Source organism: Neovison vison, chromosome 7, assembly GCF_020171115.1.
Source record: "Neovison vison isolate M4711 chromosome 7, ASM_NN_V1, whole genome shotgun sequence".
NCBI classification, from domain to species: domain Eukaryota; kingdom Metazoa; phylum Chordata; class Mammalia; order Carnivora; family Mustelidae; genus Neogale; species Neogale vison.
In genome coordinates, this window is record NC_058097.1 from 41834560 (window position 1) to 41859775 (window position 25216).

The window sequence follows — 25216 nt, forward strand, 5'->3', positions numbered from 1 at the left end:
TAATATTTTGCTGAGGATTTGGTATCTATGTCCATTAGGCATATTGGCCTGCAATTCTCTTTTTCTGTGGTGTTCTTGTCTGGTTTTGATATCAGGGTAATGCTGACCTTCTTAAATAAGTTTGGAAGGATTTCCTCTTCTTCTTCTTTAAGAGTCTGAGAAATTTTTCTTTGTCTGAATACCTACTCACATATTCTACCTCCCCAGAAGTATCAATCAGTGTGAATTTGGTATGTATCCACTTTATAGAAATGTCACTTACATTTTTTTTTAATTCTTTGCCTAATCCTTTCATGAGAGCTTAAACTCAGAAAGCTTCATACTTATTTTTTCTGCAAGGTCATACAGATGTAATGGCATGTAAGACCTTTTTGCTTATCTTTTTAAAGAAGTCTCCTTCTGGGCTCATTTTTATGTGTTCAATGTATTTTAACCCATAATGGTCTATATTCTCTTCTATTGCTCAAATTGTAACAGGCCAGAGATGTAGCTCACTTCTCTGTGTCTGGAGAGGACTATATTAGTTTTTAATAACTTTTTATTATTAAAATTTCCAAATATAGTTTCTTTTTCTTATTATTTTTATTTATTTATTTATTTTTTAATTAATAGAAACAGACCAGCATACCCAGAATATCTGAAGGTGGGGCTGAGGTAAATACCATTTCCTTGCTTGGGCAGGGCCTTGCATGGTTTGAATCTTGCAAAAGAAGGGACTAATAGGGCTTTCTTATCAGCTTGCCCAAATGTGAAACACAAGAGGAAGAAAATCCTTTTACTGTAAATAAAAATGAACTTAAAATGGATCACAGACTGAAATAAAATGTAAAAGTACAAAATATTGAGAAGGAAATAAAAGAGGAAATTGTGGGGCACCTGGGTGGCTCAGTGGGTTAAGCCTCTGCCTTCGGCTCAGGTCATGATCCCAGGGTCCTGGGATCGAGCCCCACATCGGGCTCTCTGCTCTGCAGGGAGCCTGCTTCCTCCTCTCTCTCTCTCTGCCTGCCTCTCTGCCTACTTGTGATCTCTGTCTGTCAAATAAATAAATAAAATCTTAAAAAAAAAAAAAGAGGAAATTGTTAGGACTGAAGGGTAAGTGAATAATAAACATTAAATGCACAAAAAATATCAAGAAAAGGATCTGTTTCCACAATTAAGAAAAAACAAAATAGGAAAAGAAGGGGCATTTGGCTGGCTCAAGTCAGTAGAGCATGTGACTCTTGACTCGGGGTTGTGAGTTCAAGCCCCATGCTGGGTCAACAGTTTACTTTATATAAATCTTAAAGTAAAATGAAAAATAGGAAAAGAAAAGCAAAAGAAAACAAAATAAAAGATCTAAGTGGGAATCAGGGAAGTAAACAGACTAAACTATAAGGTTGATAAAACCAAAAGTCTTAAGAAAAATAAAATAGATAAGTCTCTAGCCAAGATTTACCACATTAAAAAAAGAAAATACATACATTATCAATATCAGGAATGAGAAAGGAGACAGCACTACAGATTATACAAATACTGAAAGGGAATAAGGGAAAATCATGAACCTATCTATACCAATAAATGAACAACTTAAATGAAATGGACAAATTCCTTTAAAGGCAGAAATAACTGAAGTTTACATAACAAAAAAATAGATAACCTGTGCAGTCCTATATCTATTAAGTTAAACTTGGAATTAGAAACCTTTGCATAAAGTTATTTACATCTGTAGCATCTCTGTGATGGGAATAGAATAGAATGGTGTACTACTACACATAGTTTCCCAACTTCCCAGTCAGGGACAGCATGTCATACCTTGAAAATGGCCACATGGTAAACACTCTAACTCAGAGCTTGACTTATTGTTTCATTAGCTGTGACGATTTAAGAAAATAGACATGTTAATAATTCAAATTAAAAGGGTACTGTGTTTATAGTTTTCTACTGGGAACAACGTAACATTTTGAGGAAATATTTTCAATATTCAAACTTACTACCTCAAAGTAAATAAGTTACCAATATCATTGATAAATGACTGAAGTTCCAACAAAGTTCTTTGCTGTTTCATTGTATTCTTGTTAATGAAAAGAGGAATATTAACCAACATTTGTTTCAACAATAAGCAAAAGATATGAATGTAAAGACATTTTACCAAAGATATGTGGGTGGTAAATAACATTTTAAAAATGCTCAAGGTCATGAGTCATTAGATAAATGCAAGGTAAAGCCACAGTGAGATTCTACCTACCTGTTAAAATGGCAAACATTAAAAACATTGATCATAGCAATTGTTGCCTAGTATATGGAAGAACTGGAATTCATTCACTGCTGGGAGAAAGTAACGTGGCATAAGCACTTTAAAACACAGTTTGTCCATTTCTAAAAATTTAAACATTCCTCTGCCCTGTGACAAAGGTACTGTACTCCTAGATATTATCACAAGGGAAACAAAACCATCAGCCCCTATGAAGACCTGTACATTCACAGTCATAGCTTAATTTTGAATAGCTAAAAACCCATGTCATATAACATATAAAAATGTTAAAAAGTTACAGTGTGTTTGAATAAGGATTCTGCAAAGACAGTAGATAAGAAGCATTAGGAAGTCATCTGCCTACTCTGACAAAAATTGTACTGGCAGAATTGTGTCTATTGTAACTATTTTGGAACTCTGGGGTCCATTCAAAGGCTTACAACTTCCAGAGGAAGGCTTAAGCAGTAGCAAATGACAGTTAATTTGGGTCAGTGTCAGTCCTTAGCACTGTAGCAGCTCCCATCCCTTATCCCCTTGCCCTGTAGCAGGCAGCCATTTGTGTGTCCCTGGAGCACCTTGCATGCAATTTTTGGGAGTTGAGGTAGGACCCCACTCTTCAAATATTGAGGATCTGTGCTCCAACCTGATTGCAGAGGTGAAAACACAGAGTGGGCAGCCATCTGTGCAACCCTTATCCAATTGCTGCAAGCCCCTCCCTCTCTGGCAGAGTGACTTCCAGGGAATTGAAAGTACCAGCACATTTTTTCCCCTTCATTTTTCCTCTCTCTCTTTTTGGGAGCCAAATATTTAGGATTAAGACATTCCAAAGCAATCACATATATAGGAGAATTTTGAAAGTCAAGGCACAGGCTCAGAAAAGACCTGAGATATACCACAGGCTGTTCCCCAGCAGAGACAGCTTATAACAGTTAAATTTTAAAAATTAAGTCAAAATGGCAAACCCTGGGGAAAGATTAAGAATCTTATTTCCAGGGCACCTGGGTGGCTTAGTGGGTTAAAGCCTTTGCCTTCAGCTCAGGTAATGATCCCGGGGTCCTGAGATCAAGGCCCATATTGGGCTCTCTGCTCGGCGGGGAGCCTGCTTCCTCCTCTCTCTGCCTGCTTCTCTGCCTACTTATGATCTCTGTCAAATAAATAAATATTTTTTTAAAAAATTTTTATTTCCAGAATTAACACATTATTAAATTTAAGTTGTCCACTGTTCAAAAAAAAAAAAAAATCACAAGGCATATAAAGAAACAGGAAAGTATGGCCATTCAGGGGGAAAAAAAAATCATCAGAAACTCTCTCTTAAGAAGATCTGATGACACCTCTATTAGACAAAGACTAAAATGACTATCTTACAGATGACCAAATAACTAAGGAAGACAAAGAGAAAGGCAAGAGAGTACTGTATGAACAAAATGGAAATATCACCAGATACAGAAAGCATAAAAAGAAATAAAAAAATTCTGGAGCTAAAATTACTATAACTGCAATGAAAAATTTGCTAGAGGGATTCAAAAGCAGATGTGACAATAGAGAAGAATCAGTGAACTTCAAGATAGGAAAATTAAAAGAAAAAAGATGAAAGTGAACAGAATATAAGGCACCTCTGGAATACCTTCAAGCAGAACAATATACATATTGTAGGAGTCCCAGGAGATGAGAAAAGGAGAGAGATAACTTGAAGAATTAACTTCCCCAATTTGATGAAATACATGAATATAAGCATCCAAGAAGCTCAAGGAACCTCAAGAATAAATTCAAAGAAGCCCAAATCAAGACAAATTACAGTCAAAAGACAAAGATAGAAAAATCTGAAAGGCACAAGAGAGAGGACTTGTCACATACAAAGGATATTCAGTAAGATTATCCACAGGTTCTTCATCAGAATCCTTAGAAGCCAGAAGGCAGTGGGCTTGTACATTCAAAATATTAAAAGAAAAGAGAAATGGTAACCATGAATCACATATCTGGTAAAATTGTCTTTCAAAAGGAAGGAGAAATTAATTCCTAGATAAGCAAAATCCAAGGAAGCTTATTACCACTAGATCTTCCCAGCAGGAAATGCTAAAGGGAGTCCTTCCACTTGAAATCAAAGGGCATTATGAAGGAATAAAGAACACTTGTAAATATAAATACACGGACAATTTACCATTTTAAAAATTCTACATGATTTGGGGAACCTGGGTGGCTCAGGGGGTTAAGGCCTCTGCCTTGAGCTCGGGTTGTGATCCCAGGGTCCTGGGATCAAGCCCTACATCAGGCGCTCTGCTCAGCAGGGAGCCTGCTTCCCTTCCTCTCTCTCTGCCTGCCTCTCTGCCTACCTGTGATCTCTGTCAAGTAAATAAATAAAATCTTTTTTAAAAATTCTACATGATTTAAAAGTTCATGCAGGAGGCACCTGGGTGGGTCAGCTATTAAGTGGCTGCCTTCAGCTCAGGATGACAATCATGATCCCAGGATCCCTGCATCGGGATCCCTGCTCAGGTGGAAGCCTGCTTCACCCTCTCCCACTTCCCCCTTTGTGTTCCCTCTCTTGCTGTCTCTCTGTCAAATAAATAAATAAAATCTTTTTTAAAAAGTTCATGCAGCTTGGGGCGCCTGGGTGGCTCAGTGGGTTAAAGCCGCTGCCTTCGGCTCAGGTCATGATCTCAGAGTCCTGGGATCGAGTCCCGCATCGGGCTCTCTGCTCAGCGGGGAGCCTGCTTCCCTCTCTCTCTGCCTGCCTCTCTGCCTACTTGTGATTTCTCTCTGTCAAATGAATAAATAAAATCTTTAAAAAAAAAAAAGTTCATGCAGCTTGTGCATTTTTAAGAACAATTATTAGCCTATGTTTTGGACATAAAATGTATAGTATTAGTATCAATAACTGAAAGAGTTGGGGATGGAATTACATGGGAGCAGAGTTTTATATGGTATTGAAGTTAGGTTGATATAAATTCAACTTAGAGTGTTAATAAATTTTTTAAAAAATTTTATTTATTTATTTGACAGAGATCACAATTAGGCAGAGAGGCAGCCAGAGAGAGAAGAAGGGAAGCAGGCTCCCCACTGAACAGAGAGCTCCATGTTGGGCTCAGTCCCAGGACCCTGGGATCATAACCTGAGCCAAAGGCAGAGGCTTTAACCCACTAAGCCACCCAGGCAGGTCAGAGTGTCAATAATTTTTGAATATTCAAGATAATCTCCATAGTAACCACAAAGAAAATAGTGTTAGAATATACACAAAAGGAAATGAGAAGGGAATTCAAACACTTCACATTACAAAAATAAAAAAAACAAAAGATAGTAATATAGGAAATGGAGGACAAAAAAGCCATAGAGAAAACAAATAGCAAAATCACAGAAGTAAATACCTCATCGTAATTATGTCAATGTAAATGGATTAAACTCTCCAAGCAAAAGACACAGACTGACACAATGGATGTTTAAAAAGTTATCTAACTATATACTGTCTACGGAGACTAACTTTACAGCCAAAGACACAAGTAGGTGGAAAGTGAAAGGATGGAAAAACATTCCATACAAGTAAGTATACAACATAAATTTGGACATTTTTCTATCATAATAAAAGGTTTTATACAGCAAAAGGTATAAAAATGATAAACATTTATGAAACTATTAATATAGACGAAGAAAATATATAACTCAAAAACTGGTAGAAAAAAACAGTTTTACAGTAGTTGGAGACTTCAATACCCTGCTCTCAATAATGGAAAAAAGTCATTAAGGAAATAAAGGTCTTGAACAACACAATAAACCAATCAGATCTAACAGAAATGTACACAATACTCTAGCCATCATCAAGAGAAAACACTGTTCTCAAGTGCATATGGGACAGTTCCATGATAGACCACATTAGGTCACAAATTAAAGCTTAATAGGTTTCAAAAGATATTACACAAACTATTTAATCTCAAAAGGATGAAGTTAGAAACTGACAAAAGTCAAATTGGAAAATTCACATATCTGTGGAAATTAAATAATACATGCTTAAACAATCAATGGAACAAAGGAGAAATCACAAGGAATATTGGAAAATACCCAAGATGAAAGAAAACAAAAACACAGGGCACCTGGGTGGTTCAGTCGTTTAAGTGTCCAACTGTTGATTTTGGCTCAGGTCTTGATCTCAGGATTTTAAGATCAAGCCCCAGGTCAAGCTTTAGGCTCAATGCACAGTCTGCTTAAGATTCTCTTCCTCTCTTTCTCCCCTCCACCTCCTGCCCATATGGGCATGTGTACAGGAAGGGAGGGAGGGAGGGAAAGAAGAAGGTTTATACTAAAAAAGATCTCAAATCAACAACCTTACTTTGTAACTTAAAGAGCTAGAAAAAGAACTAAACCAAGAGTAGACAAAGTTAAGAAATAATAAAGATGAGAGATTTTAAAAATAGAGAATAGAAAAATAGAGAAAAACAAACAAATCCAAAAGACGGTTCTTCATGAAGTTAACAAAATTGACCAATCTTTAGCTAGAGTGACTAAAAGAAGAGAGAAGACTCAAATTACTAGAATCAGAAATACAAGTGGAGACATTACTACAAATTCTACAGAAATAAAAAGGATTATGAGAGTACGTCGAACAATCGTACACACACACGAAAAAAATGGAACCTAGATGAAATAGATAATCCTTAGAAACACAAATCCTATCAAGACTGAACCAAGAAGAGAATATCTGAATAAACTTATAATTAGTGGGGCACCTGGGAGGCTCAGTGGGTTAGGCTGGCTGCCTTCGGCTTGGGTAGTGGTCTCGGGGTCCTGGGATCAATCCCCGCGTCATATTTGTACACCCATGTTCACAGCTGCATGGTTCACAACAGCTAAAAGGTGGAAGTAAACCAAATAACCATTGACAGATGAGTGAATAAGCAAAATACGGCACAGAAATACAATGGCATATTATTCGGCCTTAAAAAGAAATTCTGACAATGGCATAAAACACGGATGAACCTTGAGGACATTATGCTAAGTGAAATAAACCAGCCACAAAAAGACAAATACTAGATGACTCTTCATAGGAGGTACCTGAAGTAGTCAAGTTCAGCGAGACAGAGAGTAGAACGGCAGTTTCCAGGGGCTTGGCGGTGGAGAGAGACTTTGGAGTTATCGTTTAATGGCTACAGACTTTTGGTTTTGCAAGATGAAAAGAGCTCAGGATGTGAATGGTGGTGATGGCTGTACAGTATGAATGTACTCAATACTCCTGAACTATGCACTTAGAGATGGTCTGGATGGTAAATTTTATGTTACCTGTATTTTACCAGAGATTTTTTAATTTAAAAAATAAAGCATAAAAATTTTTGATGAATTCACTCGAGAGCACTATGCAAAGCAAGAAGAATGACCCGTTCACACATACAGCATGGGTAATTCTCCAGATGATTATGTTGTGAAAGAAAATAGACCAAAAATAAGGTATAAATACTTTTTGATTCCAGTTGTATAAAATTCTAAGAAAGACAAACAAATCTGTAGTTAAAAAAAAAAGAAAGAAAGAAAGAAAGAAAAGGAAATCAATGGTTTACTGGGAAGGCAAGGAGGGATAGTAAAGGGTATGAGGTAGCTTTGTGGGTGATGGATAGGTACGTTGTCCCGGTTCTGTGTTGGTTCCCTGAGTGTATACATACTGAAAAACTTCTTAAGCAGTGCAGATCAAATACGGATGACTGCTGCATGACAACAAAGATTTAAATACGGATGACTGCTGCATGACAACTGTATCTCAACAAAGATTTAAAGAAATTGTTGCACATAAAAATCTGATCTCTCGTTCATGTCAGAAATTAGAGGACCTGGCAATCCTACGTTGACTCTCTCTCTCTCTCTCATGCCTTGGCAGGAAAAATGGCTATGTGACAAATGCTACACCCCTGGAGTACAGACCTGCCTTCTCCCAGCCCCATTCTCCCGCCAAAGCAGCAACAGCTGTGGCGCGATTACCGCAGGGAGCCTTATTACCCACAAAACCTTTATAGATATTTGCTCTGTCAGGGACCTAAGTCATAGAACAGAGGTCTGGAGGTCCTGAGAATTTCTGCAAAGCCTGAATACTGCACAGTCACATTCAAAGGAACATTTGTGGATGTACTTTTAGAACAGGTACATTCCCTTTAGCTTGCTACAGACTCGCCTATTCTAGTTTCACACCCAGTGTTTCCATACCAATTATGGTCTCAATTGGGCCAGTAAACCTAACAGGACACCTGAATACCAGATGGTAAACTTCAAGGCAAATGGCTCCTTGGCAGGTGCAGGTAAACAGTGTCTACTTAACAGTGCTAGGGAACGAGAGGCATCCCGTGGAAACATGGGGTCCTATTCATGCCGCTCCCAGATGCAGAGGAGGTTGTCACAACTGCCCTGTCCTCAGGGTCATCTCTGGTTCACAAAAATTCAAGCCACTCAGATCCCAACATTAGGCCCACAAAATCTTACCATCATTCCCAGGAGACCTTGACTAGCAACACAAAGGAGGCCAAATCTGAAACGAGAGCTATTTTCTTTCCACCATCCTGCTCTTCCTCCGAGGCAATACATTTAGAAACCTTTTTGTTTGGTAGACCTTAACTGCATTCTCAACCCACTTCCCAATGATCAAAACACATCAGATTATAGGTGGCTTGATCATTAAGGCAATGTAGAGTTAGGTGCTTGTTGGGATGGGTAATGTGGAGTCTGGATAAATCCATCATGAGCATCGCATGAGATCAGCCATGTCTTTGAAAGAAGGGAAACCTTCTCTGCAAGCTGCCAGCAGAACCCAGCTCAGGTCTTCACAGTCAAAGATGGGTCATGTCCATAGCTACGCTGGTCACAGAGGGAAGGAATGACATCTTCCTTGGCCTCAGGCTACTTGGGATTCTCTCTCAGAAAAGAGGTCCGAACGCAGGGACTGGCTGACACATATTCTTGGAGGACCTGCCAGAGCTCCATGGCTTCTACCTCAAACACTCACAGTGGCAAAGCTCTGGTAGAGCCCATGGTGAGAAATATGCTACTTTGTTCCAGAAAGCTTCCAGCAGAACTAGCGTTCATAGGGACTCTGCCCATTGTGGACATTGGGATGAACAAGGTTCACCCTCTGGCTGATGGCCCCCTCATCAGGACTGTTCTCAGAGCTTATCATCTGTGCACATCGTTGTGCTGGAGGAGGGTGCACACTCTCTGCACTCCTTCCTCTCGTGTGAATTTTCTGGTGCCGGACAAGGGTAGCCCTCTTGCTAAAGGTTTTGCCACATTCGAGGCACTCATAAGGCCGCTCACCGGTGTGAAGTCTCCGATGGCTATGGAGGCTGGAGCTGTGCTTAAAGAATTTCCCACATTCGGGGCACTGATAAGGCCGTTCCCCAGTGTGAAGTCTCCGATGGCTATGGAGGCTGGAGCTCTGGCTAAACAATTTCCCACATTCGCTGCACTCATAAGGCCGCTCCCCAGTGTGGACTCTCTGATGCTTCTTGAGGTCAGAGCTCCAGATGAAGGATCTCCCACATTCGCTGCACCTGTAAGGCCGTACACCAGTGTGGATGATATGATGTTGGATGAGACTGGAGATGCGGCTGAAGAATTTCCCACATTCATTGCACTTATAAGGTCTTTCTCCAGTGTGAACCCTCCAGTGCCTAATGAGGCTGGAGTTGCAGTTGAAAGACTTCCCACACTCTCTGCACTCATGAGCGCTTCTGCCCGTATGGACCTTCTTATGATGAATGAGATTGGACCGCTGGCTGAAGAACTTCCCACACTCACGGCACTCATAAGGCTTCTCTCCAGTGTGCACCCTCTTATGCTGAATGAGGTTGGAGCTTTGGCTAAAGAATTTCCCACATTCGCTGCACACATAAGGGCTTTCCCCAGTGTGAACTCTCTGATGTCTCATGAGACTAGAGTGTCGGCTGAAAAACTTCCCACATTCGGAGCACTCATAAGGCTTTCCTCTGTTGTGATCTCTCTGGTGCTGAGAGAGGCCGGAGGCATGGCTAAATAATATCCCACATTTGTTGCACTCAAAAGACCTTTCCCCGGTGTGGGTTCTCTGGTGCCGAACAGGTGCGGGCTTGTCAGAGAAAGCATTCCCAAATTCACTGCACTTGTTATGACTTTGCGGGCCAGTGCTCTTGGGAGGCTCCTCCACTCTGTGAACGACCTGGCGCTGGAGAAAGCCGGATGTGGCCTTACCGCCCACAAAGTCCTTCCCATCCCCCCTGACTGTGAGAGGATCCTTTGATGTGTCATCTCTGCAGGTCTTCACAAGGGAGGCCCTGTCCTCATCCCTTCTGCCAGACTTGTCTATGTTCTGCTGCTGCTGAAGGTTTGTACTGGACTCCGACCCTCTCCCAGTAGCCTCACACGCATCTGGTTTCTGCCTGGGAAGTGTTGCCTGGTGTTCGGTCAGGTGCAAAACGTCTTTCATGGGCAGGCCACGTGCATCACGGGAGTAGTTTTTCTGGTTGCACAGAGCCTCCTTGAGCTTCCTGTCCTGTGACACTCCTTCTGCAGACACAGTACACTCACCCTCCGCTCCACAGCCAAAACCTGAAAGCAGAGAAATGCTGGTGAAGCTCCCAGGATCCCTGAGGGAAGGAAGCAGCCCATGACAAATCATACCTGACCCTGCCATGAGTCCTTGGGACTGCTGGCAGGAGGAGAGCCTGACGTTGGGGTAAGGAATGGTCTGCCGCAGTACCGTGTGTGGCAGGGGAGGCCTTGCCAGGCCTAAGGACACAAGGATGGGGCTCAGTCTTGGGACAGAAGGCAGGGTCTCCAACTCCCTCCTCTCTAAAGGCTTTGTGGCAGAGCCTTGGTCACTGCTAACACATGAGTCCCCTGCAGAACGGTGGGTCCAGGCCCAGTAAAGTCTGACTGCAACTGAGCAGCTCATGTTTACGGACTATGAAAGGGAATACGCACCTATCATGACATAGTAAGTGTAGGTCCACGCTGGAGACAGTCTCAGAGGGAGCTGTGTAAAAAGTGAGCCAGGGGACGCAAGTCAGAGCAGAAACAAGTGGGCTGTGCGTCAAGAGCAGGAAAGGAAAGGTAGAAGAGAGATGTGGACAATGGCTTCAGTACCAAAATAATGATGAATGCGAGGAAACACTGCAGGTGAGATTTGAAGACAGCAGTGACATCACCTGCCCCCCCATCCCCCACTCACCAGAGACAAGTCCACTGTACGCCCCTCTTGCCATGGCTGACGTCATGTCCACCCTATCAGGCACCCATGGCTCTGCCCCCATCTGCAGCTGGGCAACTATGTGAGACCTGAAAGACGTCAGTCCTGAACGAAAGACAGGGCAAGTAAGTGGCCAGCACCTGACCAGGTGACCCACCTGATGACAGGCCACAGAAAGAAAGTAAAGAGTACAACAGGAACACACAAGAGAGGTAAGGCAAGAACATCCCAGTGGTCATGGCAAGCGGGAACCGCATCAGCATTGTGGCAGTCAGGCCCCAGGAAACGTTAGCTAAAGGATGTGATCACCCAGGCAGGGAGTGGCCAAGCCCGCTGGGATCCACTGGGCCACGAGCAGGACTCCTCATTTCCGGCCCCTCCCCACAATGCTTTGCAGCTGCTGCAAAGCATTGTGGGGAGGGGCCGGAAATGAGGACTGGTGCTGCTCCGGGAGGGGCTGGGACACTGTGCTGGGCCTGGGCCCGGAACCTGCAGCATATAGCCTGGGAGAGTGGGGAAAGAAGCGGTGCCAATACGGATGGCCAAATGAAAGAAAAGGGGACAGGTGGAAACGAGCTCAGGACACTTAGTGGGGGTGAAGGCCTTACCCAGCGAGGCTATTAGAGCAAAGTTCTCCAGCATCACATCGCAGTACAGAAGCCTCTGAGCCTCATCAAGGAGCCCCCACTCCTCCTGGGAGAAGTCAATGGTCACGTCCTCAAAGGTCACACAGCCCTGCCATAATGGGGACAGTTCATTCCAGGATCAGCTTCTCTCCTCAGGCACTCCCGTCTGTCCCCTGCTCCCCTTCCTCCCCAGCTTCCCAACTCAGAGGAGATCCCAGGCCCTGGCTCCACCGCTGTTTGTTCTTTCTATGCCTCACCTGACCTCTGTGTCAGTCCACAGCATCAATAGGCAGGGGGGCAGAGAGACACCAGGGCCCAACGCCCTCCTCTGTGGGCCCCTCCCATGTACCAACATTATCCTTCCCATATACAAACATGGACTCAATCTCCTCCCTTAGTGGCCAGTACCAAAGCCCTGGGGCCAACAGCTCACACTCACTCCTTATATGCGTATCACTTCTTGGATTGCACCTTCCTCAGAGTCTGGACCTCACCATTGCATCCCCATTGTCACTGTACGCTCTCCCCATCCCAGCCCACATCACAGCATCGCTACAGACCCTCACATGTCATCACTCTGCACACGACAACCAGAACGTTCTTAGCAAACACAACCATGATCCCATCCAGACCCTTGGATGGCTCCCACTGCCAAGAGCAACACCTACCCATGATTTGAAGGGCTCCCCGCCCAGCATTTTCCTAGCTTCCACCTGAGCCAAGCAGAGCCACACAGACACCAGATACCCTCGGGCCTCTTCCTCTTCTATGCTGCAGATGGGTTCTCCGATCCCCACCCTCAGGGTCACCCACTCCCAGCTGACCCCATTTGCCACTGAGTTAATATCCCAACCCAAATGCAAACCCCTGGGCCCCATCAAGGGGCACCACAGGGACTGCTGAGAATGCAAAGTGGTGAACAAGCACCAGCTTAGGGCTCGCTGTAATACTACCTTCATTACTATTAAGCCTACCCATCCCTCCCATATCTACACCATCTGCCAGACCCCTTTGCCTTCCCCCCCTCACCTGGACAACTACTCCTCCATGTCTGTCTCCATGACTCCCAACAAACCAACCACGGTGTCCCAGCGAGAGACCCTGTTCTCCGATCAGAGGCCCCACTTGACAAGGGGCCTCTTTCCTTCTAACACCACTGCCACCATGACCTGAAGGTTCACCCTCTAGAACTGGACACACAACCACACTCTTGTCCATGCACCAGATACCATATTTTAGATATTTTAACTGTGGAAAGACTAACCAACTAAGAAGAGCAAAGGTTATTTATACTGAGCTTGCAACAAGAAGAGAGAGTCCCGGCCGCTCATGTTTTGGCAAACTCAAAGGCAGGCAGAGGAGTGGGAAAGCTTTTAGTGGGAAAGGGAAGGCTTCATATGTGCCCTGACTGGGGGCCTGCTGGCCAGGAGAGGCTGTAGGCAGGCTAGCTAGATGCGGGGCATCCTACTGACTGGTTAGGCATGCGTGTTGGGTTTTCTCTCCTTGGTCCCAGACTGGAAGTAGGAACAAAAATTAGAGAAGCTGGCAGTTATTAATCCAGCCCTAGTCGTGTGGGGTGGACTGTTACAGAAGGTTCTGTTTCTGGATTGTCACTAGAGATAGCAATCTGGCTTCCTGTGAGTGTAATTTAAGCGGGCCAGAGTCCTGGGTTCTTTGTTGCTGATAAAGAGGTTGGTTTCCTGGGCAGGTCCCTGCAGGTTGTGGGTAAGAATTCTATTTTTATATATGGTCTGGCCTTTGTGCCTTTGTGTACTAGGCCTCTCCTGACGTGACCTATACCACCCTCACACACCAGATCCGGTGTCTAGCTGCCCACTCGACTCCACTCAGGGGTCTCTGGGACATCAGAGCTCAGCAGGGCCAAAACCTCACTTCTGTTCTTATACTGAAAATTCCTTCTAGAACCAACGTCCCCATCTCAGTTGATGGCGCATCCATCCTTCCAGCTGCTGCAGCCAAAAACCATCCCTTCTCTTTTTCACTTTCCACCTCGGAAAATCTGGTCGGCCTGACTTCAAAGAGGGATCCACAATCCAATCACTTCTGCCTCCAGCCACCTGCACTACTCAACTGAGCTACTCCAATAACGCGCTCCTTGCCCTCCCTGTCTCCATCCTATCCCCTAGTCCGTTTTCCACTCTTCGTCCACAGGGAGCCCGTCAAGACCCAAGTCAGATCGCCTCCCTCTTCTACTCGAAACCGTCTATGGCTCCCAACACCCTCAGAACAGCTCTCAGCCCGCCATTCCGTGCCTCACCGTCTCCCACCTGCTCTCCAAACACTCAGCTCAATCTCTCCGCCAAGCATATGCGCACTCCGGTGCCTGTGTCTAGGACACCTCTCCTCGCCTCCTGCCACTAGATTTCGGAAATGCGAAGTGCTCTGGAGGTACCACTTGCGGCCTGGATCCAGCACCCCAGGCTGCGCGTAGCTCCCCTCCAGCTCCCCCAGACTCAAAAGCCGAGGAGAAATGAGAGAGGATAGATACAGACAAGGCCACCTCCGCGGTCCCGGCGCCAGGCACTAGGGCGTGGGGGTCGCGGCGACTACCTGTGCACTCACCTGTGCCGGGGCCTTGAGCGCCGCCGCCACCACCATCGCTGCCCAGGCTCGCAGCGGAGCCGCCGGAGACGGGTCAGCGCCCAGTGCCGCCATCCGTTCCGGGGCTCGCAGCGTTGTCGGCGGGTACCGAACAGCTTCGCCTGACCCGCGGCACGGCGGGCCTGGGGCTTCCGGCTGATGCGGGCGTGCAGGAAGCGAGGCGCGAGCGGACCTGGCGGACCCGCGTCTCCGGGGCGCCGGGCGGAGCAGGGGCCCATCCCCCGGTCTCGGCCCCCTAGCTCCGAAAAGGGCGGGAGACGCGGGCACGCGACCCCCGACTCGGGCCGGGCTGGCTGGCCTGGAACGCAGGAAGTCCCGGCCCGGAGCGGCCCTGCGATCCCGGGCTGTCATTGGCCCGGCGCCCGTGGCGGATTCCAGGTTCAGTCTCCTCGGATCGCGTTTCCGGTCCCGCCCCCCTGCCTTGCTGGTGGGCGGTGCAAGGTGGGGTACTGGGGGGCGGTGCTTATTGTGGGGGTGCTGGGGGCGGTTCTGGGAGGCGGTGCTGGGTGGCGGTTTGGGGAGGTTGCCGGGTGGTGGTGCGGTAGTGGGGGAGATGCTCAGTGAGCGGCTCTGGGGGGCGTCGGGGCTAAGTAGTTGTGCTGGGAGCGGGGGCGATGCTGGGAGGGCGGTGTGAGGGGACAGTGGTGGTGCTGGGACGGCGGTGTGAGGGGACAGTGGTGGTGCTGGGACGGCGGCGCTGGGTAGTGATGCGTCTGGGGGACGGTCCTCCGCGGGGGCGCGGGATGGTGGTGCGGGCGGGGTGACAGGAGGTGGTTGCCTGAACGCGGAGCTGGAAGGGTGGTGCGAGGGGGCGGTGCTGGGTTGTGGTGCGGGAGGTGGGGAGCCGTGGAGTGGAGCGGTTTTGTCCGGAACAGTGCGAGTGGGCGGTGCTTGGGAAGCCGCGCCCCCCTAGGGGCGGTGTTAGGTGGGAGAAGTCAGCGCGGAGGGGCGGTGCGTGCTCAGGTTTCCTGCTTCTCGCTGTTTCCTGCTGGTTTTCTGGTGTTGGGGGATCCCGCAGCTTTATCTTCTTCACTGGCCGGCCCCAGACTGCTCTGTCTGGAGCCAAGTCACAGTCGCAGTTAGGGGACTCTCACGGGAGACCAATTTGTGCGTGGGTGCAGGTGAGTCCTGCACCTTTTGATGGGGTGCGTGATCAAAGGAGCGACACTGATGCAAAGCAAAGGTCAAGCAAAGCTTTGTTTCCCGCCAGCAAGGAGGATGAAACCGACTGGCTCCAGTGTCTCTTACAGAGAGAGCGACAACCCGTAGGCTCACAGACTAGCTTTTATAAAGCGAAAGCCATGTAGTTGAACCTGGCCAATGAGATTGTAACACACACAGAGGAAGTTGCATAGTTATGTTAGGTCACATGCAGGTGGGCAATTAAATTACAATTTACACTGTAGTAGCTGTTTGAAGGAACCTATCACTCTGGTCAGAATTGGGCCCCAAGTTTGGCGCCCAAAAGGCGGGGTTTACATTCTTTGGTGGTTACAGAGAGAGTCTGTGCGCTTTATGAATTGGATGTCTCCACCTGGCCAGACTCCTCCTATTCTGGGCTCTGTTATCTCCCCCTGACCTGACCCGACCTTGTGTTTGGGCTCTGTTATCAGGTACTGGTCGACCATATTTTGCTGGTTTCCCAGACTTGCTTCTATGTAAATTCCTCTAGGGTGGCAGGGGGACAGGGTCAGTATAAGTTTTACTGCACAAACAACAAAATGGCGGTTTCACTGACGTGGAGTTGATCTGGCTAAGTAGGCCCTTACACATTCAGACCTTCTGGAGGACCCAGGTTCACACTGACTAATGAAAAATCAACACCTGATCTACGGGGTCTGTGTACTCATAGTGAACGTAGCTATAATTCAGTGCTCTTCAAACCAGCAGCAGCAGCAAGGTCTTGGGCTACAACGCAAACCTAGGGACTCGGAAATTCTGCAGGTGGGGCCCAGATCGCGCAGGTATGTGCGTGTGTTTTTGTGTCTGTTTCTTGGTATGTAACAGGGCCCAAACGTGTTTACTGCTATGTAGGTAAGAGCCATCAGCAGCAGCAAAAGTGTTGTCATCCCCAGTCCCACTGTGGGAGGGCGAATCAGAGACAGCTCTGTACAGGATAACCGGGATATTTGTCAAAATAATGACTCCCTAATTCAGCAAAAAACGGCATGGGTGATGGTGATAATGTTTACATGAAAGCACCCTTTTTACCATTTGGCTATTTTATTATTTAAAATACATCAGAAAGAAAAACACGCAGGAGAGTTTCATAAACAAGAGGTAGGCCTATTGTGTAAGGGACAGCTTCTTACAGGCCACATGATTCAACGTTGGAGAACATCAGGGTTAGATGTTCCACCTCAGGCTTGAGTGGACATCATGGAAATGACATGGTGTCAAGTTCATTACACAGGGTGTCATGTCATCACTCGTGTCTAATTCGTAGGCATTGAAGAAAAAATTATTCAAGACACTTGCTGAGGAATGATAAGGCAGACTCAATTCTCAGGCCCTATTGTGCCAGGTATAAGGACCACTGCCATAGGAGCTTATAGGGAGAGAGGGGGATTCAGATCCAGGTAGAACAAAGAAAAGTGGGAATTTATAGTCAAGGAACAGGTGGGGGCTCGGGGACGGGAAGTTACTAAGAGAAGACATAGAAGGGTAAGAGAGGTTCTGGCTAAACCTAACAGGATTCTTGCTGAAGGCCCACTGGGATTATCAGCTGTCAGGTAGGGGGTGTTGGGGAACGAGGGACCTGATCAGATATCACCAGTGATCAGATACAGAGGGTAGTTCTGGTCAAACTGACTTTGGGATTCTTGCTACAACGCAGACAGTAACATGGAAGTCTGAACGTCAGGGCCTCATTGAGAAGAGAATTCAGAAGAGCCTAATCAGAGGTTGGTCAAGGAGAATATCTTTGTCACAGGAACCAACACTTGTCCCTCTTCTGACTATCCTGTGGCCTTCAGAAGAGCCAAAGCCAGGTTCAAATATCTGATCATGAGATATCCTTGAGGTCCATCAGCTGGAGGATACCAGGCCTTGTCCTCATCAAGGCTCCATCAGTCCACTACTCAAACATGCAGCCCACCAGGGACCACTGATTCCTGGAGAACTGGAAACCAAAGCCCAAGGAGGCTGTACCAGAATAAGGCACGACATGAAGACATAATGAGGACATAATCTCACGGTCCCTTCTATCCCTTTTTCATTGCCCCAAACTCATTTACGTGGTCCAAATGAAAAGGAAGGGAAGCAGGGTTTACCGAAGGAGGAAAAGAGATTGCTGAGAGCGCCTGGGTGGCTCAGTCAGTTAAGCATCTGGCTCTTGATTTCAGCTTGGGTCATGGTCTCAGGGGTTGTGAGGTCGAGCCCTGTGTCCGGCTTGCCCTCAGCCGGGAGTCTGCTGGAGATTCTAGCTTTCCCTCTAGCCCTTCCCCGACTCTCACTCTTTCTCTCTCTCTTTCAAATGAATAAATAAATCCTTTTTATAAAGAGAGATGGATGAGCGTATCACAAGTTTCAAGACAATCCATCAATTCGTTAACCAAATACGCATTTTTTTTACTCCTCTTGTACATTCAACACTCCTTGCATCTATTTTATGTGACAGCCCCAAAACCCTACCCAGTCACTGCCTCAATCTCAGTCTTAGTACTTATACTCCTTAGTACTTATAAATACTTAGTACTTATACTAATGTATGACTCTTTCTCCTTTCCTTTCGAGTCTTCCAGATGTTCTCTCTGCATCTACTCTCTACACCTTCAATAAACTCTGCTCTTACTTCCTGAGGGCTCGTGTTTGATCTCCTTCCTGCACAAAGCCAAGGATGCTCTTGGCTGGTCCTGTAGGTCCCCCTCTGGGTCCTCAGACCTCACCTACGTGCCTCACTTTCTATGGGATTTGACAAATATTTATCACATGTGGTGTCTAAATGGGGTGTCTCTCCAGATCAGATGAGGCCCCCAGATGTGGAGCAACAATTGGATGGAAGCCGGTGGCGTGGGCCGTGAAAGTGTTCATCTGAAGCAGAACAGGAGATTGTCATGTATTGATACACCGCAGTGGAGAAGGGGCAGAACAGCAGAGGAGAGGCCATGGGCAAGGAGGCAGTGGGTGGGGACTGTTTTTAAAGGAGGGAGATGAAGAGGTATGGATGGATGGAATTCTCCATTCTTGGTAACTGCCTGGTTGTAAGTAGCCCAGTGGTCAGTTAGGGCCTGTGGAGATTTTGAGGTGGGTCACCTTATGGGCCTGTCTGGATTCAGCTGGGGGGTCCCTATGGGCCCTTTGTACATTCCATTGGTCAAGCCTCTTTGCCTAAAAGTGACCTCTACATCTTGTAGTCACCATTATACTTGCATACAAAGTACTTTCATTGCCATAAACAAATCCCCTGTGTTCCATCTACTCACCCATCCACCCCTTCTGCCCCCAGGGTCTCCTCAGAACTACTGGCCTTTTTTACTGCCTCCATGATTTTTCCTTTTCCAGAATGGCATCTCGTTGGAATGATACACTATTTAGCCTCTTCATATTGGCTTCTTTCACTTAGTGGTATACACTTATGTTTCCTCTAAGTCTTTCATAGCTTGGTAGCTCATTTCTTTTTAGCACTGCGTAATATTCCATTGTCTGAATAGACCATGGTTTACATTTCCATTCACCTACTGAAGGATATCTTGGTTACTTCCAGTTTCTGCGATTATGAATAAAGCTGCTATGAACATCCATATGCAAGTTTATGAGTATGGACAGAAGTTTTAGCTTCTTTCGAGGAAATACCACAGAGAGCAACTGCTGAGTTGTGTTAAGAGTCTATTGAGTTTTGCAAGAGATTGCCAAATTGTCTCCAAAGCCAATGTACCATTTTGCATTTCTACCAGCGATGAATGAGAGTTCCTGTTGCTCCACATCCTCACCAGCATTTGGTGTTGTTGGTGTTTTGGATTGTGGCATTCTGAGAGGTGTGTAGTGGTATGATACTGTGATGTTAATTTGCATTTCCCTAAAGATATGTGGTGCTGAGCATCTTTTCATATGCTTACTCGCCCTCTGTGTCTCTTTGGGGGGGTGTCTGTTCAGCCTTTTGCCCAGTTTTTATTGGGTGGTTTACTTTCTCTGTCGAGTTAGAAGTCCTTCATTTTAGTCACTGTCCTTTATCAGATACACATTTTGTACAAAATGCCCTCCGCATTTGAAGGTTGTCTTCTTATTCTAATGACAGTCTCTTTCACAGAGCAGAAGTTTTTAATTTGAAGGAAGCCCAGTTCATCAATTTCCTTCTTTTAGGCTTGTCCTTTGGTACTGTATATAAAAAGTCACAGGCAAACACAAGGTGATTCAGATTTTGTTTTGCAGTTTTGTGCTTTAAATTTCACACTGTATTGGCGCCTGGGTGGCTCAGTCAATTAAGCCTCTGCCTTTAGCTCGAGTCATGATCTCAGGGTCCTGGGATTGAGCTCCACATCAGGCTCTCTGCTCAACAGGGAGTCTGCTTCTCCCTCTCTCTCTCTACCTGCCTCTCTGCCTACTTGTAATTTCTCTCTGTCAAATATATAAATAAAATCCTTAAAAAAATTAGGACTGTGAACAATTTCGTGTTAATTTTTGTGGAGATGAAAGGTCTGTGTCTAGATTCTAGATTCCTTCTTTACTTATTTATTTTCATGTGGGGATGTCCAGTTGTTCCAGTGCCATTTGTTGGAAAGATTACCCTCTCTCCATCAAACTGTTTTTGCTCATTTGTCATTTGTATGGGTCCATTTCTGAGCTCTGCAAGATCAACATGCAGTTCTCCAGTTCTCAGTAGACACTGACTCTGTGTCCTACAAACCTGGCTCAATTCTGACCCTCCCTACCTGTCTCATGGAAAGGATTGCCAATTTGTACAAGAATTACGAGCCATAAATAAAATTGTAAAATGCGTACTATTTTTCCCAACCCCAACACTATTGTTGCTTTTATACCCTCTGACACCACTTCTTTCATCATGGTTGATTTACACTCTGCTTTCTTCGGCAGACCCCCTGTATGTAACTCCCAAGCCCTTTTCACCCTTCTATGTGAAAATCAACAGTGTACCTAGACTGTCATGCTCAAGGGTTTTTCCAACGTCCCCACTTGTTTTACCTGAATATTTTGTGTAAATCTGAAGTCTCTGGGCTTCTCTTATAATTCAGTGCTCACTCAGTATGTGTAGGACCTTCTTTGTTCTACTGGGTTCAGTAACTTGGAGTCCGACACTTAATACTCACTAGAATCTCTGGCTTGGGTTAACCTTGAAAAGAAAACTGCCAGTAATTTTACAAACAAAATGGGTTTATTCAGGAATTGCAGAGAATTACAACTCCAGACTGGCAAACTACAGCAAAACCATAGGCAAGTCCAGGGGCGCCTGGGTGGCTCAGTGGGTTAATGCCTCTGCCTTTGGCTCAGGTCATGATCCCAGGGTCCTGGGATTGAGCCCCCCATCGGGCTCTCTGCTCAGCGGGGAGCCTGCTTCCTCCTCTCTCTCCGCCTGCCTCTCTGCCTACTTGTGATCTCTGTCTGTCAAATAAATAAATAAATAATCTTAAAAAAAAAAAAACCCCACAGGCAAGTCCAAAGAACAAAGGAGAAGAATGCTCTTTTATGGAGAAAAGGGGGGAGTTGGGAGAGGGTATAGTAAACAAAAAGTCCATTAGAGTCAACAGGGAGTCCAAAGTCTAGTACCTTTTCATTAGTTGAGTTGTGACAGTCTCTCATTGGCTGGGCTGTTGCTGGGCAAGGAGGAAATCTTTCTTCCCCATCCTGGGGTAGTAAAGGAGGCTTCCTCCTGTTGGAAAATGCAAAGTAGGTCTCTTCCTGTTGGCTCTGCAAAGTGCTGTGAGGAGTGATACGGTATGAGAGCCCCGCCCTTCTGGCCTCCTGATTCCATGTTCAGCGACTTTTCCTTTTATTCAGTTTCACAGTTTTAGCTCAAAAGCGATCTACTGTCTATGCACATAATAAATTTCCTAGTCTTAACTAAAGTGCAGGCCCTTGTGAGAATCCCAAGTTCTGCTATCTGGGATGAATTCTCTTCCCTGGGATGATTTTGTGTTGGGCTAAGTCTCCTATTCATTGGGTTCTAGAAATATGTAATGGCATATGCTGCCCACCCATCTTCCCTCTAGGAACCATCAGTTTGTTCTCTCTAGTAAAGAGTCTGTTTCTTGGTTTGTCTCTTTATTTTCTTTGTTCATTGTTCTGTTTCTTAAATTCCACATATGAGTGAAATCACATGGTATTTGTCTCTCTCTGCCTAACTTATTTCACTAAGCATTATACACTCCCGTTCCATCCATATAATTGGAATGGTAAGATTTCATTTTTTTAAAAGATTTTTTAAATTTATTTGAGAGAGAGAGAGAGAGAGAAAGCGAGCATGAGCGGGAGGGGCAGAGAAAGAGAGAGAGAGAATCTCAAGTAGACGCCACACTGAACATGGACCCAACTGTGGGCTGGATTCTGGGACCCTTGAGCTTAAACCAAGAGTTGGAAGCTTAATCAATCGAGTCACCCAGGTGCCCCCAAAGTTTCATTCTTTTTATGGCTGAATACTATCCCGTTGTGTGTGTGTGTGTGTACCACACCTTCTTTATCTATTCATCTGTTTATGGACACTTGGGCTGCTTCCATAACCTGGCTCTTGTAAATAATGCTAATGTAAACAAAGGAGTGCATGTATCCTTTCAAATTAGTGTTTTTGTGTCCTATGGCTAAATACCCAGTAGTGGGATTCCTGGATCATATAGTTAATTCTATTTTTAACTTTTTGAGGACCCTCCATACTTTTTTCCCCAAAGTGACTGTACCAGTTTGCATTCCCACCAACAGTTTTTTGCCACATCCTTGCCAACACCTGTTGTTTCTTGTGTTGCTGATTTTAGCCCTTCTGACAGGTGTGAGGTGATCTCTCCTTGTACTGTTGATTTGCATTTCCCTGACGATGTGATGTTGAACATCGTTTCATGTGTCTATTGGGAATCTGTTTGTCCTCTTTGGAGAAATGTCTGTTGAAGTCTCCTAGTGCCTCTTTATTACTGACTGTTTTCAAAGTATTACTATCTCCTTCTCAATTCTTTTCATTGAATTTAGAAATCCCCTTTCAAGTCATCTAAAAAGAATTCCCTAGCACTTTTCATGAGAGTTGGTTGTCAAGGTGCTTGGGTCTGATCCCTTATTGTCTGTGGTGTGGAAACAGTGCCTCTCAGGTTACTTCTAAGATTTCTTTGGGGGTTTATATCTCTTTTTAGGTGTCCTCCCTCTTTTTCAGCCTGTCTTTGCAAATTATAGTTCCAAGATTAGTGTTTGTCATTTATGTTTTTAATTTACTAGTATATTTTTGTACGTCCTTAAGGAAATTTGTTTTCATGCCATCTCAGGAGATGAAGGACAGTGATATTCATATCTCCGAGTCTGGGCTCAGGCATGGGTTTGCGTCCTGGCTCATCTGCTATGAACATTCAGAAGAAAATGGATATAAAGCCACCAAGTGACTAGTAATCAAGCTGTACATTTTATGCTAGGAGTGTTTCTGATGCTGTTCCTTTCAAAATACACAAGTTCTTACCAACAACTGACTCAAAAGATAGTGCTATCCATTTTTGCAAGACTTGAACCCCAAACTACATGCCAGCATTGCATGGCTTCTCACTGTTCTCTCCAAAACTTCAGCCAAGCCACCCTCTGCTCACAGGGACCACTCTTCGGGATTCCAGTCCCTGAGGATTAAATGGAGTCGCCACACTATTCACGAACATTCTGTATCTTCCTTTTCCCTCTCATATAACCCAACTACAGCCGATACACATCCCTGAGTCAACCAGCTGTTTTCTTATAACCCCTGGGATTTCCAATCTCTGAGATGCTTTTGCCTTAACATGAGACCATGTGAAGTTAGGGATTGGATCTGTATCATAATCCAGCCATCCCAGAATTAGACTTTGGGTTCAGGTTTCAGAAATCTCAACTTGGTGGTGGAGGGAAATAAGGGTTTCTTTTAGGACAGCCATAAAAGCTGTCTATCCCTTACCTTGACCTTGAGCTGAGAATTTGAAGCCCTGAGCTCATCTTTGTGTACTTTGAAGCAACCAACAGACCTCATTATACTCCTTTTTAAATTTTTGCTAAAATGATCTGTGGCCGCAGAAATCACAGTTATCGCAGATAATGATGTGGTTGGTCATCTAGAGCCTTACCCCAGAGACGCTTCAGCACAGGTATCTTGATTACAGGTGTTGTGTTGGTCTCAGCATGTCTGAAGGTAATGTTCTCAGCGAGGAACACCTGAGGCCCTCGCCAGACCCATATTATTTGTAGGGAGCCCCAGACATTTCCCCCAGCAGGGCCCATATTGTGGCTGGATTGGATCTTGTTGCTCTTTCTTTGATTGCAGGATGCACTTAATGGAAAACCGTCGGGGAATTTTGAAAAACAAGACTAATAACTCACAAGTCTTGGCATGCCAGGGCCTCAGAGTGAGGTCACAGACAGAGAAGGAGAGAAAACACAGCCCTGAGGCTCTGCCTTTATTAGGGTCTGAGGATGGGGTCTCTGGGGTTTCACGAGGTCACTCTATATTGGCTAATTTGAAGCATTGGAGTGGGAATCAGGGCACAGGAGACTGACGCAGGGTCACGCAAGGAGCATCAGTTGTTTTCTTTTTAAGATGTATTTATTTATTTTAGAGAACGAGAGAGAGAGTGAGCGCATACACAGGGGGAGGGGCAGCGGGAGAGAATCTTAAAGCAGGCTCTGTACTGAGCAGGGTGCCCACCTCGGGCCTCCATCTCTCGATACTGAGATCATGGCTTCAGCCAAAACCAAGAAATGCCAGGTGCCCCAAGAAATGCCAGTTTTCACCATCACCCAGTGTCTTCAGAAAGGAGAACTTCATGGGTGTGGGGGTGCCTAGTTCCTTATCTGGTTATTTTACTAGTAGCTGCATCCTACAGCTGGTGATAAGTTTATTTGGAGCAGATGTGTTTTGAAATGGAGACCCTTGGCAATCAGCGCTTCTCATCAGGCATTACATTTCAGCAGGCAATAACTTTAATCACTGGTGTGCCACTGCCCCCCAAGGACAATGCCATCTCCTCTACCATCAGAAACAGGGGCGTGAACAGGGTTAAATCTAATCAAATCAGAGTACCTGGTCCAGATTCCTGTCCTTCAGTTCTGTTCCGGAGCCACTCATCATACCATCGCTGTCTATCTGTCTGAATTCAGCCAGGGAAGCAGAACTTTGCTGAAGATACTAGGATAAGAGATTGCTTCTAAGAACCGGACTTTGGGGTGCCTGGGGGGTTCAGATGGTTAAGTGTCAGACTCTCTCTTTTTTTAAAGGATTTTATTTATTTATTTGACAGAGATCACAAGTAGGCAGAGAGGCAGGTGAGGGGGGGGAGCAGGCTTCCTGCTGAGCAGAGAGCCCGATGTGGGTCTCGATCCCAGGATGCTGGGATCATAACCTGAGCTGAAAGCAGAGGCTTAACCCACTGAGCCACCCAGGCGCTC

The 25216-nt window shown here is 45.5% G+C and overlaps 1 protein-coding gene across 2 annotated transcripts; it reads right to left on the reverse strand.

Moving 5' to 3' along the window:
- Positions 1-7656: 7656 nt before the first annotated feature.
- Positions 7657-14866, reverse strand: ZNF792 (zinc finger protein 792). 2 transcript variants are annotated; one of them, XM_044256297.1, is made up of 4 exons: positions 14627-14866; positions 12026-12152; positions 11400-11522; positions 7657-10777 (listed from the first exon to the last, which is right to left on the reverse strand). In XM_044256297.1, the coding sequence occupies exons 1-4, from the start codon at positions 14717-14719 to the stop codon at positions 9270-9272; spliced, it is 1851 nt and encodes a 616-aa protein (XP_044112232.1). In that variant the 5' UTR covers positions 14720-14866; the 3' UTR covers positions 7657-9269. The 2 variants fall into 2 exon arrangements, with proteins under 2 accessions (XP_044112232.1, XP_044112230.1); XM_044256295.1 differs by lacking the exons at positions 12026-12152; positions 14627-14866 and adding an exon at positions 11153-11204 and having other exon boundaries at positions 11400-11477.
- Positions 14867-25216: the final 10350 nt, after the last annotated feature.